Below are 20,024 nucleotides of genomic sequence, written 5' to 3' on the forward strand. Positions count from 1 at the left end.
TTTATTACTTACAAAATAGTGCTGAAATTACATATCTAATTCTCAATCCAAATGAACCATCAGGCTGCATACTGAAACTCATGAAATACTTCTCCCAATTCCATTTGAACAATTCTTTGATTTACCCACGATCTTCTGTATTCAGCTTGCTTTCCAGTCTTTTGTTATTAACATAGCTCCAGATGTTGTTATTTTAGTAACGTCTACCTTATTATAGGCTCTTAGCAATATATTTATCTAATGCATGACTCAATCAATGCCTCTCTACTTCCTCAAATAAATCAATATTTGTCAAATATAGCATCCCACATTGAAAATAACTCTGAACTATATTATATTTTGAATTTCTGATTTTTATCTTCAAGTAAGAATTCCTGTATCTTGTCTACTATTAAAGCTAAGCAATTTGATCTCAAATTCTTTCAACTTTTCCATCGAGCTAATGGCTCTGCGCTGTGCAATACTTTTGAAATTCAATTCACTTGTCTTGAAAAATATAGTTCTTTCATCAGTGTGCCAAATTAAGCTGAAGACTAAAATATTTATTTTAGCAATCTCATTTTTGACCTGAAATTACAGAGTAGGTTACACTGCTTGCCAGAATTTGACAATATTTTTCTACATTGAAATTGTTTGGTAATCACTTGCATCATAATGTTGTAATTTTTTATTATGAAATAACATGAATCCCCCTTTGTATCACATTACTGAAAAAAGTGATTTCACTCTGCTTGGTAGAATTTGATGTATAAACATGAGCTGCCATCTCATCTTTCCATTTTTGCAGCTCCAGAGTCAATACTAAATAATATAAACATTTTGTGCCTGTTCAGAAACAACATTATATTTGTGCTACATCACAGCTAAACTATTTTACTAAGAACAATTGATCTTAAAATCCATATAATATATTTAATGAGATGATTGCAAATAAAATAAATATTTACCTTTTTGGATGAAATCTTCATTGTTGTGATGGCTGATTGATTCTATAAAAAGGAAAATAATCATAGTTATTCATATATTCTTGGCATATCACCAAGTCAGCATTCTGGCAAATCTCCAAAAGTTTTATTAACTCTGCAGAGAGTGAGCAGCATATAGACTAGATACAAACTTCCGTGTTTGTTATTGAAGTTATGTTTTTTTTTTCTGTGAACTACCCTTTAAAGGTTGACATGGCCTTTCGTTAATTTTATTATGGATTTATTGAGTATGCTTGCAAAAAAATGAGTATCAAGGTTGTATATGGTGACATATATGAACTTTGATAATAAATTTACTCTGAATTTTGGTATATTTTGTTTAGACTTCTGATTTTTCACTAGCTTGGCCTTAAGCATAATGCTCCTGATGGTCACCTAATGGACTAAAAGAATTTTGAAGGCAGCCCCAAATTTGAATGCAGTGAAAGAATGCCCGTATTGAGCACAACAGGCCGATTGGCCTTTCCTGCACAAATCTACTGATCATTATTGAACGCCTTGAAATGGCTCACGAAGGTCATATTACGAATTCAGATGGCTAAATTAATTTGCAATTAGCTATTGCCCAAGTGAAAACAAGCAATCATTTCATATTACAACACACACAAAATGCTGGTGGAACACAGCAGGCTAGGCAGCATCTATAGGGAGAAGCACTGTTGACATTTCGGGCCGAGACCCTTCGTCAGGACTAACCGAAAGGAGAGATAGTAAGAGATCAATCATTTCATATTATCTGGATCACCCCAAAAAAAATTAAATGAAAAATTAATCAGAAATTAATTAAACTGAAACACGTTGTTGAAGATAAGCACACAGCATTGTTACTTCATTATTTCAATATTTTCAGACAGACCACCTCAGATTGCTTAGGTTTGATTTCACAGGTAGGATGATGCATTTTGTGTTCAGCATTTTGTGACTGGGGCTGTGTTTAGAACTTCCAGATCTTATTGAGTCAGACTGGAGGGTTGTGGAAACAACAATTTTCCCTTTGTTGAGAACCTGAGGTTTATTTATTTAACGATAAAGCACAGGCAGGCTCCACTGGACACTCCAGCCCTTCAAGCAGCCCTGCTCCAGCAACCCCCAACAACCCCAACTTAACCCTAACCTAATCATGGGACAATTTTTTAATGGCCAATTAGCCTACTGGGTATGTCATTGGACTGTGGGAGGAAACCGGAGCACCCAGCGAAAAAGATGCATTCCATGGGGAGGACGTACAGAAACTCTTTTCAGAGGATGCCAGGATTGAACTCTGACCTCCAATGCTAGCCACTACGTTACCGTGGAGCCCCCTTCATGAGATTCCCTGTATGTGCAAAAACCCAGGCATCAGCAAAACCAAACCTGAAAGTCAAAGTACTGCAGATAATAGAAATCTGAAACAAAATCAGAAAATATTGAAAAACTACCAGCGGATCAAACAGCATGTGTGGGAAGTGAAACTGTCAATGTTTAGGTCTCACAGAACCGGGAACTGTTCTGATTAAGGGTCACAGATTTGAAATATTGACTGTTCCCCACTTCTACAGACGCTACTTGGTCGAAAACCTTATCTGGTTTTGACACATTAAACAAATACGTTTGTTGCAAGATTATTGTTCATTTAACAGCAATAGGAGTTGTGGTTCAAACAGCTATGTAATAGAAAACTGTAAAAGTTTAATTGAAATCTATTTGCTGGCATGTAGGGCTATGTGTGGTATATCAGAATTTTGAGAGTCTGGGATTGAAATATCCCTTTTCATTGAGAGAATTATTTCCCCCGGGTGACCCACTTGTCAGGTTTCTGAAAAATATAATCCAATGGATCTTGTTAGAGAGTGTTTAATCCCATAGGTTTGTTTTATTTTATCAGTACTTGATTAATGGCTGCACTATAGCTGAACAGAGTGGAGATGCTTTGGGTAATTCCACTGTCAATTGGGCTTGATTAAAAACAGAAACAAAAGCAGAAAATGCTGAATATACTCAGCTTCTCATGAAGCTTCTGTAAATAGAAACAGAATTAACGCTTTAGCTTGCAAACTTTTAATCAGAAATACAAATAACAGAAAAGCAAGCATGTTTTAGGTTGTGGAGGGAAGTGGGGAATGAGGAAAGGAAAGAGCCAGCTTGGTGACTGTACTGGTGTAATTTTATGCACGTAACTAATACACAACTATCCTCTACTCATTATAGCCGATCTGTATCACGAGAAGTTATCGTAGTTTGCTTAATCTACAGCTTAAACAGAGTTCATTTCTTGAGTAATTAACTTTGCTGTACAGTCAACTGCTTGCGTTGAATGACATGTCTCGACCACTCCAAATTATTGGCTCATGTGAACTTGTCAATAAACGCTCCATCAGTTTCAATGATTTACAAGTGATGCTGAACTTGCTGGTGATATAAAACCAAATTCAAAACAAGCCGATTTCTTCTAAAAAAAATGCCGTTTTAATCCGTTAAAGGAAAAGCTTGATTCAAAGTCGGCATTTGTTAAGAAATAGCGTCCAACATTCTGAAATATTTCTGTGCTTTTAATTTGGATGTCAGTTGTACATAAACTTGTCAGTGACGTTCTGGCAGTCTGCTTGCTCCCAGTGGGTAAGCTCTTGGCTCCTAATCATAAAAGCAGAAACACCACCCACTGTCTCCTGTTTGCACTCATTTGGTTGAGGCCTATAGTTCTTTTTCCCCTGACACATTGACAGATCAAGGGTGAGGCAACTGAAAAATGAGACTCCCTCTAGGAAAAGAGACAAAAACTTCTGTGTTCCCTTTTGACTATCACACCTGAAGCCTCTTTGAAGACTCTAATCAACCTTTAAATAGTTCCTACGTTGCTGCTACCTTACTCAGAGAGAAAAAAAACATACTTGACCAAAAATTAAATTATCTCCTTTCGATTGAATTTATATAATTAAAGGGATCAGTAAAACAACAGGAAATGTCAAGACCGAAAAATGTCTCCCACCAGATGATAAAAATTTATTCATTAGCAAAAGTCATGGAAAATTCCTTTCCTTTTTAAACTCTTGTTCACAATGTATTTAAAACACTGCCTAAAAGCAAAAGAGCATCAAAATAGTTTGAAGTTGAAACGTCAAAATATACTAGAAATATAGAGAAATACAAAGAGCCATTTTAATAGATGGGGGGGGGGGTGATTGATAAGTTTGTGGCCTAAGGTAGAAGGAGTCAATTTTAGAAAACCTAGCACATCTATTTTTCAACATAGTCCCCTCCTACATTTACACACTTAGTCCAGCAGTCATGGAGCATATGGATCTTGGACCTCCAGAAGGTGTCCACAGACGGGTGATTGATAAGTTCGTGGCCTAAGGTAGAAGGAGATGAGTTATACATGCAATTCAACTCTGAATGATTATGCAGAAAATTTGAAGTTTATAAGTCATCTCCTTCTACCTTAGGCCACAAACTTATCAATCACCCCTCGTAATTATCAGAAAAGGAGTTGCACCTGGAACTGTCCTGTAAAAAGACTTGTTTACATAAAAATAGAAAGATTCACAGGCAGAGTGGTATGGTGATTAAGGCTGATATCCAGAGGCTTCAGCTACAGTATTCATCCACAATCACAAACCCAAATGCCTGCACCACAGCTGTGGAATTTAAATTCAAGTAATGTAATTAGGATAGTTAAATGTAGAATGCCAAGATAGTATCAGTAGGCTATGTTAAATGCCATCTTGTTCGCTCCTGGCCTTAAGAAAAGTGACATTCCCAGCCTTACCCTGGTGTGGCTTACATAGGACTCCAGTCCCAAAACATGTTGGAATCTTAAACATTTAGGGAGAATGCGGAATAGACCATTAATACTGGTTCTGTCAACAGTGCTTCTGATTCATGAGGTTCAGAGATTGTGGCAGCAGAAAGATTACAGGTCCACTCCGGTGACTGAGCACTGGCTGTGGTGTTTGTAGATGCTTCTCCTGCTCTACTGCTGAGCTCCCAGAGAGCTCGGCGATGGAGTACTAATGAGCTGCTGAGAGGCTAGATGCAAAGTTTTACACCAGCACTAGAGGCTATATAGAGGTGACTATATTTGAATATGGCCATTCCCCTAAAAGAATAGGTGTCTTCACACTGTTAATAAGGAATAAGAAATAGGAGCAGGAGTCGGCCATCCGACCCATCGAGCCTGCTCCGCCATTCAATAAGATCATGGCTGCTCTGGCCATGGACTCATCTCCACCTACCTGCCTTTTCCCCATAACCCTTAATTCCCCTACTATGCAAAATCATCAATCAGCAACCCACCTAACTGCAGGAAACATGTAAATAAGGTTGAAAGACTACTGAGAAAATTTACGTGTGTTGCTGGGTCTGGAAGACCTGAGTTATAAGGAAAGATTGAATAGTTAGGACTTTGTTCTTTAGAATGTAGATGACTGAGAGGGGTTTTGATAGAGGTATACAAAATTATGAGGGGTACAGATAGGGTAAATGCAAGCAGGCTCTTTCCACTGAGGTTGGGTGGGACTACAACTGAGGTCATGGGTTAAAGAGTGAAAAGTGAAAAGTTTAAGGGGAACATGAGGGGGAAACTTCTTCAGTCAGAAGGTGGTGAGAGTGTGGAACGAGTTTGGTGCATGTGAGCTCAATCTTAATGTTTAAGAGAAGTTTGGATAGGGACATGAATAGTAGGGATATAGAGGGCTATGTTAATGCAAGTTAATGGGAGTAGGCAGTTTAAATGGTTTCAGCGTGGACTAGATGGGCTGAAGGGCCTGTTTCTGTATTTTACTTCTCTATGAGTCTATGACTCCATAATCGAATCACAAACAAGAGAAAATCTTCAGAAGTTGGAAATCCGAGCAACACACACAAACTGCTGGAGGAACTCAGCAGGCCAGGCAGCATCTGTAATTTAATGTATTTTAATTGCATTTATTGAATACCTTTTTAAAAACTACCGAAATCTACTTGGGTCCACTTCAACAGTGACGTGATGTGATCAGAGCACCGTGGCCAGTGTTCACACCCATCTCGGGGGACAGCGCTTCTTCACGAGAAACCTAATTAACCTGCGGGGCAAGTCCTTCAGCTCGTGAGTCTGGAAGAGGAAGCCCAGAGGTCCCTGAGTGTGTGTTCACAGCCCAGGACTGCAACAGTGGTGTTGACTGAGCTGGTACTGAACTAACATTTGTCCCATGTGGATAAAAGGAGGGAGAGGGTGGGGGGGGGGCAGGTAACCTGGCTCCAAATAGGAGCAATCAGGTACAAATGTGGCCACGGGCAACAACTGATGAACCACTATTAAAGGCAGGTGGACAGGTCAGATTGGTGAGAGGGAGCAGAGGTTTTGGTGGCTGCCAACGGCAATGATAGATGCCTTTAATGAGGAAATTTATCCTCTTCCTCGAGGTGGATGCAATCTTGAAATAAGGGATATGCTATTTGGGAGAGATGCTCCTCTTGGAAGGTGATGAAGCTCTGGAGGGCCGTGGAGGCTTAGTTACTGATTTCATGCACAATAAAAGTTTGGGTATTAAAGGAATCATAGGATGTGGGGAAGGAGAACAAAAATGATGGAGAAGAAGATCAACTTTAATCTTTCTGAATAACAGAGCAGACTTAAGGGGCCAATAGCCTTCACGCCTGATCTATTTCTTTTGTTCTTATATACCGAAAGGGAGGGCTACACGTAAATTCCAGTTGTGAATTGGAATTACCTTCCTGCACTTAATTAAGTTTTATTTGATGATCTTCTGCATGTAGCAATGATGCAGGCAACCAAACGCATGCAAGTTTTTTTTTCCTTGATATTCCTGAACTTTCTGCTCTGAAGCTTCTTGTCAACTAAAAAGATACATTATTATTTGACAAAGTTTAAATAATTAATTGAAAAATTCTTGGATGAAGGCGGGTAGAGATACTGAAAAGAAAGAAAGGAGAAAGAAACGGAGGAGATTACAAGTTGACGTGACAAGGTCCTTCTTGCCCCCACCTCTTGGTCTAATTTGAGTAGAAATATTTTGAGAATGCCTAAAGAGGAAGTGGATAGGAACGGTAGAGAGATTGAGAAGGCAGATTAAAGGGAACGAGGCAGCAAGGTGGCAGGAGGAAGTTGATGTGGAGGGATAGTGGACAATGAAAACAGGAAAAGCACAGGGCACATGCTGGGAGTAAGGAGGTGAAAAGAAAGACCACACCACCTTCCGAACAGGAAACAATGAAACAACAAATTAGCAGCTGAGTAGGATAGAACACAGGAATGATATACAATAAAGAGAGTTAGGAGGGAGACAATAGCACAAAGACAGTGGAGATGAGAAAGGACGCCACACAATTCTCCAACTCTGCAGTGACCTGCTCGTTTTCTGTTGTAAATTTTAGATGTGTGAGCAATTATAAATCATGGGCTATAAATCCCTTCTCACAACCATGGGAAAGCACCGGAGTATAGCTGGAAATGGGCTTCAGCTGGAGCAAAGCAAAGCGCCACCCATTTCCAGGCCTCTTTGCCCCTGGTGGGTAATTCAACCCTGACGTTGTGCAGGATTTCCTGTAACACCAGAAAACACTTTCTACTGCAAAGCTTCCATAGATGCCATCAATAACAGTGGAACACGCAACGTTCATCTGCAGTAAAAATTTGAGCCTCCCCCGGTCTGAACAGTGGCCGCGCAGAGCAACCAGGATCTCCAAACCTTGCTCTGCTGAAGCCCGTGTTAATGAAAGAGCCAATACTCAAGGTGCATTTTTCTTGTCCTCAGTGAGATCCATGAGATCAAACAGGGACTCATTTTGTAATGGGGCTGCTTCATGCTTCCTGGTCGTGGGGTCATTCCAGACATCCGCCATAGATCACTTGCAATAGTTCTCTGCTCACTACCCCATAACAGGGGTTTCCCTAAGCACCATTGCCAAACATAGTTTCTCTTTAGCCACAGGAGTAGGCATAATGATCACAGGGATTTGCCTGAATTCTATAATACAGATATTTCAATTCTGTATTCTTCCAGTGTTATTAGTACAGTGGCCTCCTTGGCAACCTCTTGCCAAAAGAAACCAATTGTAGCCCCAGCTTGCAGGATATCCCACCAGACAAGTTATGTTCTTCTGTGGCCTGTTCCATCCATTCTGACAAGTAATGTAAATTAGAAATACTAACTAAAACTCATACCCACACCAAAAAGTAGGATGATTAACCTCAGGATCTACCTTGTTAGAGTCCTGCACTTTCATGTTAACCAGCACTGTACTTTTTTTTGGGTAGCTTTTACACATGATTCTGCATTGTTATTGTCACTATTTTTTTGCGAGGGAGGGGGTTGGGGCCTTTTAGATTGTACAATGTTCCAGTTGCTGTCTTTCCATGTGGGCAATCTGTTAGTTTTTTTGTGTGAGGTAGGGGTGGGGAGGGGAGGGTTTATGGTTTGAAAGTTTTGTTTTTTTTCTTTTTTGTGCCGGGGGAGGAGTTGATATATTTTCTTTCAGCAGCTTTCACGGTTTTTCAGCATTTCATGTCTACCCAGAGAAGAAAATATCAGAGTTGTATTGTGCATGCATACTTCGACAGTAAAAATGAACTTTAGAACCTTTATCGTTTTTTTTTTAACTTGGTCTAGTTCAATGTACTGTGTAATGATTTGATCTGTATAAACTGTATCTGGTATTCATTGTATCTTGGTAGATGTGACAATAATTAACCCAAAGCAATATCAAAAATAATTCAACAAGATCTTGCAACTTCACAGCCCAGCCTGCCAAATCAAGGAAAACTGGTTTATGTTTGAGTAAATAAACATTAAAATTACTCTCCTCTGTCAAGTACTTTCCCTCTGAACTACTTGGCCTGCACAAATTATTACCCAAGATGGTTTCCTCCAAGAATTCCAATAGTTGACTCAAACTTCAGAACTATTCAAAGAAAAATCAAGCAGGGAGTTCACCCTTTGAATTGTTTACAAGAATTTCAAGAAATTATATAAATATATCTTGCTTTTATTTATTTTGATTCACTGCACAGTCCAGCTTCGGTTAGCTTAAATTTAAAATTTGCGTTGAGAAAAAATGAAAATAAATGACTGCAATAAATAAAGAGTCATCATTTATCTCAACACATGTCCACTTCAAAAGTCTACCAGTAAACTCATGGAATAACACTTCAAAGCATGTATGGCTTGGCTGCCTTGAACACATTACAGATCTTTGGGGACTTGTATTATTACGAGCACACTCTCTACGTCTTCTGGTTCGAACCCAAAGTAGCAACCTGGATATAAAGAAAGGGCTCATTGTTTCCACATTTTTCTGTGATGCAGAATCTAACTTGGCTGTTTATGGTTTCGACTAACAGCTTTTTTCTTATGAAACTCTCCTGAAATTTGGAAAGGCTCCATACAAATTCCAACATTATGACCACATGCTGCTTAACCTGATAAAAAGAGTTGCGTCAGACCTCAAATACTTCCATTTCTTCCAAGATAAGCTCTTCTTTGTTCGATGCATTTTTTGACAAAACCACAATCTTCTGGATAGTTCCCTTATCTGAAAGACATATTAGACACAAATCAGTTCACCTAAAAGAGGCTGGCTTAATGGAACCTTAAATTATCTGAATCATTTTATTTAGCATGCATTTCTGTTTGAATAACCCTATTAAGTTTCTGTGCTGTCTGTTGTTTGTTTTTTTTAAACTGTTGGTGATAGTACAAAAATCAGTAAAATCCGACCCTTTCCATTGTGGAATATAGAACAACTGCAGGAGATACACCTTCACTCTGTTTGCCGCAAAAGGCAGCACTTCCCAGCGACTACACATTTCAATTCAACTTTCCACTCCTATTCTAATATGGCTGTTCATGGCCTCCATGATGAGGCCAAACTCAGGTTCTAGGATGAGAGAAATGATACTTAAGGAGTCCATTTAGAATGTGCTGACACAGAAAGAGCGTGCAAAGCAACTTGCAGGGCAACGTATAAACCAATTTGCAAAATGAGGATGAAACAATAGCTTGCTGATTAAAGAAGCGATACGGGTAACGGGAAGACATGCTTAACGGTTGAACAATAATGGTCAAAATGCGCTGAGGCTGATAAGTGGGCCAAAGGGTAATCACATTTGTAATTTTGTAATGAGATTAAGGAAGAATGTCTGCACCTCACATGGGTGCAACTCACAAAGTCGTAAACAAGTAGGGTATAAAAAAACTGTGCAAAGTGTAATTCGGCACTCAATCTAGCAGGAGCTGGTTGGGTCCGACTCTGCAGACTCGAAAAATAAAGTTTACCGTTCTGCAAATTGCTGAGACTCAGTGTGTTTCTGACAACGTGGGGGCTTGTCCGGGATCCACACTCCGGCCGCGGTGGACACGAGGAAGGACATCGGAGACGGTGCACCCCGCCGAGTTTGGCGGTCCCTGACTCCTTGCTCGTCGCTCCAGCGCGGCTTGAGCGAGTGATATCCGGACAGCGCAGAGCGGTAAACGGGGAGAAGGGGACAGTACCTGGTACTGGAAGTCCCCAGGACGCACCGGGTAAGTGCCTACTATTATAGTAGAAGGGTGCGGGAATAAGTAAGGATGGAGAAGACCGGGATAGCTACCCGGGGGTCCTCCTGATAAAAGTCCTTGGGACGCACAGGGTAAAGTGCCTATTGTTGCAGTAGAAGGGTGCGGGATTAAGTAAGAGCAGAATAAGATGGGAGGGGGTGGCTCTAAAAAGAAAGAGGAAACAGAAAGACCGGGACCATACCCGGGGGTTCCTCCTGATAGCCCCCTCGGTAGAATGTTTGAGAATTGGGGATGTGGAAGACTAAAAGGGAAACAAAAGAAAAAAATGATACAGTACTGTTTAATTTGGTCGAAACAGCCGATAGAAAAACCTGCGGTCTGGTGGCCGCGGCTTGGGTCTGAGGAGGATTGGGTACGACAAGCCTTAAACATTTACGTTAATTCAAAACCAAATGTAAAACCGGAAGAAATTGCTCATGCTTTTTGTTGGGCTCCCTGGCCAGGAGTAACAACAAAGAGTTTTAAATTGGGCATTAAAGGGGAGCGGAAGTGGGACCCACTCGATCATTTACCCCCTCCCTATGTCCAGCCTTCTGTGCCCCTTGCGGGAGCAGAGGGAGGACGTGAAGAAAGTGAAGGAACAGAAGAAATAGACCTGGAGAGGGATGTTAGGGAAAAAGCAAAAGCAAGGATCGAAACAAGGAGTGTGACAGGAGCAGATAAGAAAAAGAAAGACGAATTAAAAAAGGAAGAGGTATAGCTGTGTCCTTTTCGAGAGGTTCCAATGGGAGGAGAACGGGGAGGAACAGGATTTGTAAACGTCCCTCTGACAAGTACCGAAGTACGAGGATTTAAGAAAGATATGAAAACTTTATTAGAAGATCCAATGGGACTGGCAGAACAGTTGGATCAATTCTTAGGACCTAATGTTTACACTTGGGAAGAAATGCATGCGATTATGGGAACGCTATTTTCTGCACAAGAGAGGCAAATGATACGACAAGCTGCAATATCAATTTGGGGAAGGGAACAGCCGAATGAGTTACCAGGGGACCGGAAATTTCCAGTAAACGACCCACAGTGGGACAAACAAGCAGAAGAGGGAAGACGCAATATGCGACAGCGGCGAGAGTACATCATTAAGGGAATAAGGGAGGCTGTGCCAAAAGGTCACAACTTTGCCACCAAGGGAAAGATGAGAGCCCAACCGACTTCCTCGATAGGGTGCGGAAAAATGTGCAACAGTATGCGGGGGTGGACCCTAATTCGGCAGTAGGGGAACAATTCATACGAATTGAATTTGTATCAAAAGCATGGCAAGACATCCGGAAGAAGCAACTCCGGTGGACCGTCTTGCCCCAAGGGTTCACGGAGTCCCCAAACCTATTCGAACAGGTACTGGAGCAAGTATTGGCTGGATTCCATTGTACCGAAAAGAACCAACTATTACAGTATGTCGATGACCTACTACTATCGGGACCAGCAGAGGAGGTAGTGCGAGACGATACTATAAGACTCCTGAATTACCTAGGAGAAAAAGGATTGCGGGTGTCCAAGAAGAAACTGCAATTTGTCGAGAAGGAAATAACATATCTCGGACACAGAGTCAGTAAAGGGCACCGCCAAATAACCCCAGAAAGAATAGTGGGAATAACTAAAATACCGCTTCCCAGGACAAAGAAGGAAATAAGACAATTTCTGGGCTTAGTGGGCTATTGCCGGATTTGGATAGAGAATTATACCTCCCTGGTGAAGTTTATGTACGACAAATTGGCAAAGGAAGACCGGGGAATAATCAGCTGGACCGAAGAAGAAGAACAGAAGTTCAGGAAAATAAAAGGGCAACTAATTCGGGCCCCGGTATTAACACTGCCAGCACTGGAAAAGCCCTTTCAGCTGTATGCAACAAACAATGAAGGAACTGCGTTAGGAGTACTAACCCAAGAAAAAAGAGGAAAGCGGCAACCTGTGGCCTTTTTATCAAAAATGTTAGACCCGGTATCCTGGGGATGGCCGACGTGCATACAAGCCGTAGCGGCAGCAGCCGTACTAGTAGAAGAAGCACGGAAATTAACCTTTGGGGGAAGAATGACGGTGTATACCCCGCACTCCGTTAGCACCCTCTTAGCCCAAAAAGCTCAGCGGTGGTTGACGGACTCTCGCATACTGAAATACGAAACCATTCTGATGGTCGGGGATGATGTAAGCTTTGAAAAGAACAATAGTTGTAACCCGGCACAGTTCTTATACGGGGAATCAACAGGGGAGGAAACCGAGCATAACTGCGTGGAGCTAACAGACCTTCAGACAAAAAGTAGGGAAGATCTACAAGAAGTTCCCCTAATTGAAGGCGAGGAACTATATATCGACGGCTCCTCCAGATGCATCAATGGGGTACGACACAGTGGATATGCTATTATAAACGGGAGGACTAGGGAGACGGTGGAGTCCGGCCGGCTCCCGGGTAATTGGTCAGCCCAGTCTTGTGAACTATATGCCTTGCAGAGGGGACTGCAACTGTTAAGAAACAAAATAGGCACTATATACACCGATTCTAAGTATGCCTATGGAGTGGTACACACCTTCGGAAAGATTTGGAAAGAACGGGGGTTGATAACAGCCAGGGGAAGGGAATTAGCTCACGAACAAATGATAAGCATGACTCTGGAAGCCCTAACACTACCTCAAGAAATTGCAGTGGTTCACGTTCCAGGACATCAACGAGGAACAGCCCCGGAAGCAATAGGAAACCGGCTCGCAGATGAAGAAGCCAAACGGGCAGCAATGGAAAAAACTTCTAACCCTGATACCAATAAGGGAAGGGCTTAACAAACTACCAGTCTTCACCCAAGTAGAAATAGACGCTATGAGCCAGCTGGGAGCCCGACAAACATCAGAAGGCGAGTGGAAGACCCCCGACGGACGGCAAGTACTGAATAAGGAAGTAACTCGTCATATACTGCAACAACTACACCAACAAAGCCATTGGGGAGTGCAAGCTATGTGCGACACTATCCTAAGGGACTATGTTTGTAAAGGGATATTAATCTGTGACGCCTTAGGAATCCAGTGGAAGCTGCACACCCCCTGGCACCCTCAGAGCTCAGGAAGAGTTGAGAGGATGAACAGTACCTTGAAGACGCAATTGACAAAACTAATGATGGAAACCAAGCTACCCTGGACCAAGTGTCTACCCCTGGCCCTACTAAGAATCCGCACGGCTCCTCGAAAAGATATAGGAGTATCCCCTTATGAAATGTTGTTTGGCCTTCCATATTGGAACAAGGTGGAGGGCTATCCTTCCCTGCAAGGGGGAGATGTCTTTGTAAGGGACTATTTACAGGCACTGTCTCGTTCTTTTGCAGAATTGCGCAGGAAGGGGTTACTCGCACAAACCCCACCTCTGGACTTCGCACTCCACCGAACTCAGCCCGGTGACTGGGTCCTGATTAAGACTTGGAAGCCAGAGAAGTTACAGCCGCAGTGGGAAGGCCCATTCCAGGTGCTACTGACCACCGAAGCCGCAGTAAGGTCAAAAGAAAAAGGGTGGACCCACGCCGCGAGAATCAAGGGACCCGTAAAGCCCGAAGAAGGTGCAGAATGGACTTGCGTCCAGGGAGAAGACCCGATGGTGCTAAAGCTCAAAAGACGGACAGAATGAACTTTGGGACTGTAATGTATATACTGCTATTGTTGAGAAGCGCTGAAGGGGGATTGATGGTCCTCCTTCTGCTACCATGTCTGATCCCCTGCTTGCGGGAGCTAGTAGCTCGGGTGGCAAGACAAGTCATGCAACCAGGGGCCCCAGCTGATCCTGTTCAGGTACTCCTACAAAGGGAAATAGAGCTAGAGGAAGAAGCCTATGTAAACCCGTGGCAAAAGCCCAACTGATAGCACATTCTAAAAAGAAAAAGGGTGGATTGAGAGAAATGATTAAATTAAAGACGGTACTTAAGGAGTCCATTTAGAATGTGCTGACACAGAAAGAGCGTGCAAAGCAACTTGCAGTGCAACGTATAAACCAATTTGCAAAATGAGGATGAAACAATAGCTTGCTGATTAAAGAAGTGATACGGGTAACGGGAAGACATGCTTAACGGTTGAACAATAACGGTCAAAATGCGCTGAGGCTGATAAGTGGGCCAAAGGGTAATCACATTTGTAATTTTGTAATGAGATTAAGGAAGAATGTCTGCACCTCACATGGGTGCAACTCACAAAGTCGTAAACAAGTAGGGTATAAAAAAACTGTGCAAAGTGTAATTCGGCACTCAATCTAGCAGGAGCTGGTTGGGTCCGACTCTGCAGACTCGAAAAATAAAGTTTACCGTTCTGCAAATTGCTGAGACTCAGTGTGTTTCTGACATAGGAGTAACACCTCATATTCTCTCCGGGCAGTCTGCAACCTGATGGAATGGACATTGGTTTCTCCAACTTCTGTTCCTCCCTCATTCTCCCCTTTTCCAGTCTTCATTCTGGTTGCTCCCTCACCCCTTCTATTCTCCTCACCTCCCTCTGGTTCCCCTCCTTCTTCTCTGTATTCCATAGTCCACTGTCCTCTCCTATTAGATTCCCTATTCTTCACCCCTTTAACACCTCCACCTATCACCTAGCTTCTTAATTTACCCTCCCTCCCCCATCTCTTCATCCCACCCACCTTCCCTTTCACTTCGTCTCACCTATCACCGGCCAGCTTGTACTCCTCATCCTCCCCCAACTTTCCTATTCTGTTAGCACAGCGCTTTACAGAGCTGGTTCAATTCCTCCTGCTGCCTGTAAGGAGTTTGTATGTTCTCCCAGTGACTGCACACGTTTCCTTCAGGTGCTTCAGTTTCCTCTCACAGTCCAAGGACATACCGGCTGGTAGGTTAACTGGTCATTGTAAGTTGTCCTGTGATTAGGCTCAGCTTAAATCAGGGGACTGCTGGACAACACGGCTCAAAGGGCCAGAAGGGCTTATTCTGCTCTTTATCTCAATAAATAAATAAAAATAAATTAAACAATGAACCGGTACACTGTGAAAAGGTGCAGGCAATTCAAAAGGGGATGGGAAGATGAAGGTACTCCCTGCATAGCTCGAGGAGGTACATCAACCGCAATGCAGCCTTTTTGCAAGGGAGACAGTCTAAGGAGAACCAAGTGTAAGATGCGGTTCTGAGTTTGGGAGTGAGCCAACAATCCAGCCAGTTAAGGGGCCCTCATCAAAGGTAGACACCATTGAGCCTCTCAGTTTATGAAACCACGGGCCTGCAGTGCAGCATGCCTGTGGAAGTTGGAGGAAGGACACAGAGTAGGTGTCCGAGCAATCTGCTTCTAGCTTTCTGATGACATCCTTCCTGCATTATTATGTTACAGATCATTATATTTGGTTAGTACCACCTTGGTATGGTCAATAAGTGTATGTTGATTGGTAGTATCCCTAATTCTACAACTTTTTAGAAACAAAGGAACAGCTAGAACGTTCTCCTCAGTCCAAGAAACAAAATGTTTTCCTCTTCTAATCCAAAATCATAGGCCTTCATTGTCACTCCACTGGAATTTAGATTTTTTTTTAAAGGTATCTTACCTGTACCAAGAAAGAGGACATGATATCTTCCATCTGCAGCCTTCACTTGGTCCACCACTATCTTCGTGTACTTGTAATCAGTATTAATCCTTACAATCAGTGGCTGCTTATTGATTGGATAAATAGAATTATACATCATGGGATGGTTCCGGATAAATGCAACTACTTCATCGGGAAACTCCTTTGTTGACAATGTGTTTGGTGTAAATGCTCCTCCAGGGCACTAATAATGAATAATGAAGGCAAAGTAAGTACAAACAGGTTTCAGTGAAATCCCTTGGCCTTTAGTTACTCATGTACTTTATCATGTCAGTTTAATTTACATTATTCTTCTGGACTTTAACATTCTTTTAGCAGTATGTATTGATTTATTATGCATGTAACTCTCCCCTTCTCCTACTTTCAACTAGATAACTTCAGAAAGTAAATTATAAATGTTTGCTTGGTTCATACTGAATCATATTTTACACCGCTTAACAATGAAGAGCTGTGATAAAACATCACTGACAATCTGGGAGTTCAAAGTGGCGTATAAAACATTTAAATGGTCAATGGACTTGATTACATGAAATGCTGTGGAAAACATTAGGCCTGAATGTTCAAATTTGAATTGAAATCCTGATATTTTAATATTTATTTTTTAAACCTGTGAGTTTGTCAAACTGATGCTCCAAGATTTAATTTATGACATTTTGATCCAAAGCAAGACAGAATGATGAAGAAATAACTGTATTTAGACCTGAATTGAGTGATTTTAGCTTATAACCAGAAGTCCAAATTTTGTTTTAGAGGGAACTGCTGGTAATGTTTCTGTTACTGCAATTTCCATCACCTTTGAATCCATATTCAATTCTATTTATATCATTACCATTCCTATTTACAATATCCTATTCCCTGCCTTCCACCCTGCAAACATAGTTCATTGTTTTTCCTTTCCCTGCCGTCCCGTCCTCTGTACTTACTTAAATCCTATTATATCAAACTTTCTCCAGATCTGGCGCAAGCTGAACTCTGTTTCTCTAGATGTAGTTTGACCTTCTAACTACTTCCAGCATTTTCTGTTTTTATTCCAAGTTTCCACTATCTGCGGTATTTCACTTTTGAAACTGATGACAAATGATGGTTAGAATTTCTGAGATGCAGGAAACACAAGTGTTTTTCACATTGATATTATTTTTGTATATTCAATTAGTGATGAACATAAATTTGCTCTTTCAGAGTTATAGGACTGACATAGGTGACACTGATGCTAAATTGTGCTTTTAAGACCCATGGTATTATGGCCAGATTTTGCATATATTAGCCTTTGTAATATTTAGATATTGGTGGTAATTAACAGGTATCCTATACTTATGGGCATATTTTAAGGATTGGGCGTTCAAGTGTCTGTTATCCTGATAGATAACAATGAAACAATATTTGTATTGGATGGAATTCAGTGAAGCATCACCAGATTAATTCCTCAGATAGAAGAACCAATAACATGAAGAAAGATCAGACCAATTGGGCTTGTTATATTTGCTAGAGTTTAGAACAGGGGTTCCCAACATAGGGCCATAGACTCTTGCTAAATGGTATTAGTCTATGGCATACAAAGATTGGGGACCCCTGATTTGGAACAATGAGGGCAGTTCTCAAAGAAATTTACAAAGTTTAACAGAAATACATAGATTAGAAGAGGAAAGACATTTCTAAGATTTGGGATCCAGGGTCACAGTCCAAGGATAAAGGAATTCCATTTAAAACTAAGATGAGGAGAAGTTCTTCCTCTTAGAGGGTAGTAACCTGTTGACTTCTTTACCACAGAAAGAAGTTGTAGCTAAAAAATTAAATATATTCCAAAAGGAGTTAGATAGAACTGGAGAGATGACGGGAGCTGGAGAGAAAGCTGGAAAACAGTATTGAAAATGGGTGATTAGTTATGATCAGAGTAAAAGGTGAGAACGTTGACTAGCTTACTTTTGTCCCTGCTTTCAATTTTCTGAATAATGTCGACTTGCTGAAGGAAGTCTGTCTCGTAAATGATGGAGACGGTTCAGAGAGGCTGTCCCCATGGAAAATTCAGGATCACTTGACTTAAACTGATTTTACCAGATCCAAATCATTTTGCTACTCATTGTTATAGAAGTCAAAATTCAGTCATAGATGAAACACATATATTTTGCTGATTCAAAGTTTGTTTTTGAATAAAAATATCAAATGTATTCTTAAAGAGAATGGAAATACTATTATAAATTTTGAATGGAATATATTTTCTCTTCTAGTTCACAGTGTATTCTTGCTTTTCATTTAGCCTTTGAGATTGCCTGTATCAATTAATGAAATGATGTATCAGGGACTCAATCAAAGTTCAAACTGACCCTAAGGGGCTGAGATGTTTGGTTTGGGCTTTGGATAAAAATAGTTCCAATCATTATGGGAGGAGATTGGTGGGAAATCCAGGCAGACTAAGTTAAATTTGCTGAGATGAAAGTGAATTTGACAGCTAGTTTCCTGCAAAAGAAATAGCTGAGCACATAATCTTCATAAGTGAATCACATTGTTCATCCTATTGCAAGATTTAGATTGTTCACATCAAATGGAATTTCAAATGCTCTGCTCTGAAAAATGTAACATCCATCTGAAAGGTAGCATCTTCAACAATATTGCCACTTCCCCCCAGCATTCTACTGAAGTTCCAGCATAAACTATAAATTTCAAACATCCATGGTGGGGTTTGGAGCCATAATCCTGGTCTCGGAGGGAAGAGCAAACTCACTGTATCAAACCTGGGGTCTTCAGTAAAACTTCTAAAAAATGAGTGAATTATTAAGCAGTACGTGGGGCTTTGAACACTCACAGTGCCTGGCCTGGGATATGGGATCCTGCCTTGGTACGGAACGTATTGATGGTTTGGTCCCTCTTTGTGGGCGAATGGTCCATTGAATACCGTGTGAATATCAAGCATGTTATAGACACACACAGCCGACCCTTTAAAAACTGAGCTGCAAAAACAAGCAGATTTGTGAACAATAAGAAAGAAGTTCTTACTTGCTCGGCACATAATGAACATCGCACACAGACTGAGTCTTAGGGGATTTCATCCAAATATTGAAAGCATTTTATAATAATGACAGAGGTAGGTTCAGCTAGAGGCAGTAAAACTTAAAAGAAGATTACGGATGTTTAAGTTCTAAATCATTGTCCCTTTCACTGAAGGACATGCCTTACACTCAACTCTACAGAACAAAGCTCCAGCATTGCCTTCTGATCTGACCCACCTTCCTATCACACTAGCTGAATGCTCAACTCCACTGGGGGTTTCCAATTGCAATGAGGTAAAGGGATGATGTATATTGCAGGCATAGATATACCAAAAATAATCAGTGAATGGAAGACAGGAAACCAGCCACTGGTATGATAACATATAGAAGAAGCAGCCTCACCTGGTTACTACAATGAACATCAGAAATAGTAATAGGAATCCATAGCACTAATAGACTCGTTTAGATAACTGCAAAATAACCCTCTCATGAAAGCTTTCAGTCAACAATAGTGAGTGTGACCAAGATTCGTTGTCATCAATATTCAACAACTTGATGTAGCTTCCAAACATTTAAAAAAAATCTGTAGATGCTGGAAATTTAAAGCAACACGCACAAATTGCTGGAGGAACTCAGCAGGTCGGGCAGCGTCTATAGAAGAAGGTAAACAGTTAATGCTTTGGGCTGAGATCCTTCATCAGGACCGAGAAGGAAGTGGGGAAGATTGCTGAATAAAAAGGTGGGGGAGGTGAAAGAGGCTAGCGGGCAGGTGATAGGTAAAGCCAGTTGGGTGGGAAAGGTCAAGGGCTGGAGAAGAAAGAACCTGATAGGAGAGGAGACTGGACAATAGCAGAAAGAGGAGGAGGGGACCTGGGGGAAGTAATAGGCAGGTGAAAAGAAGTGAAAGGTCAGAGTGGGGAGCAGAGGAAGGGGTGGGATGGGATATCTGTTCATCGGAAGGAGAAATCGATACTCA

General features: G+C 41.3%; 1 protein-coding gene across 4 annotated transcripts in view; it reads right to left on the reverse strand.

Annotated features, from left to right (window-relative positions):
- sema3c (sema domain, immunoglobulin domain (Ig), short basic domain, secreted, (semaphorin) 3C) overlaps positions 1 to 20,024 on the reverse strand; it is a 143,071-nt gene that overhangs the window by 12,079 nt on the left and 110,968 nt on the right. For all 4 annotated transcript variants that reach the window (XM_059987262.1, XM_059987260.1, XM_059987263.1 and 1 more), the window contains exons 11-14: positions 18,865 to 19,009; positions 16,026 to 16,248; positions 9,406 to 9,494; positions 948 to 989 (exon numbers count right to left, since the gene is read on the reverse strand). In XM_059987262.1, coding sequence (XP_059843245.1) covers positions 948 to 989; positions 9,406 to 9,494; positions 16,026 to 16,248; positions 18,865 to 19,009 — 499 coding nt within the window. The remainder of the gene's footprint in view (positions 1 to 947; positions 990 to 9,405; positions 9,495 to 16,025; positions 16,249 to 18,864; positions 19,010 to 20,024) is intronic.

This window comes from Hypanus sabinus, chromosome 13 (assembly GCF_030144855.1).
Source record: "Hypanus sabinus isolate sHypSab1 chromosome 13, sHypSab1.hap1, whole genome shotgun sequence".
Taxonomy (NCBI): domain Eukaryota; kingdom Metazoa; phylum Chordata; class Chondrichthyes; order Myliobatiformes; family Dasyatidae; genus Hypanus; species Hypanus sabinus.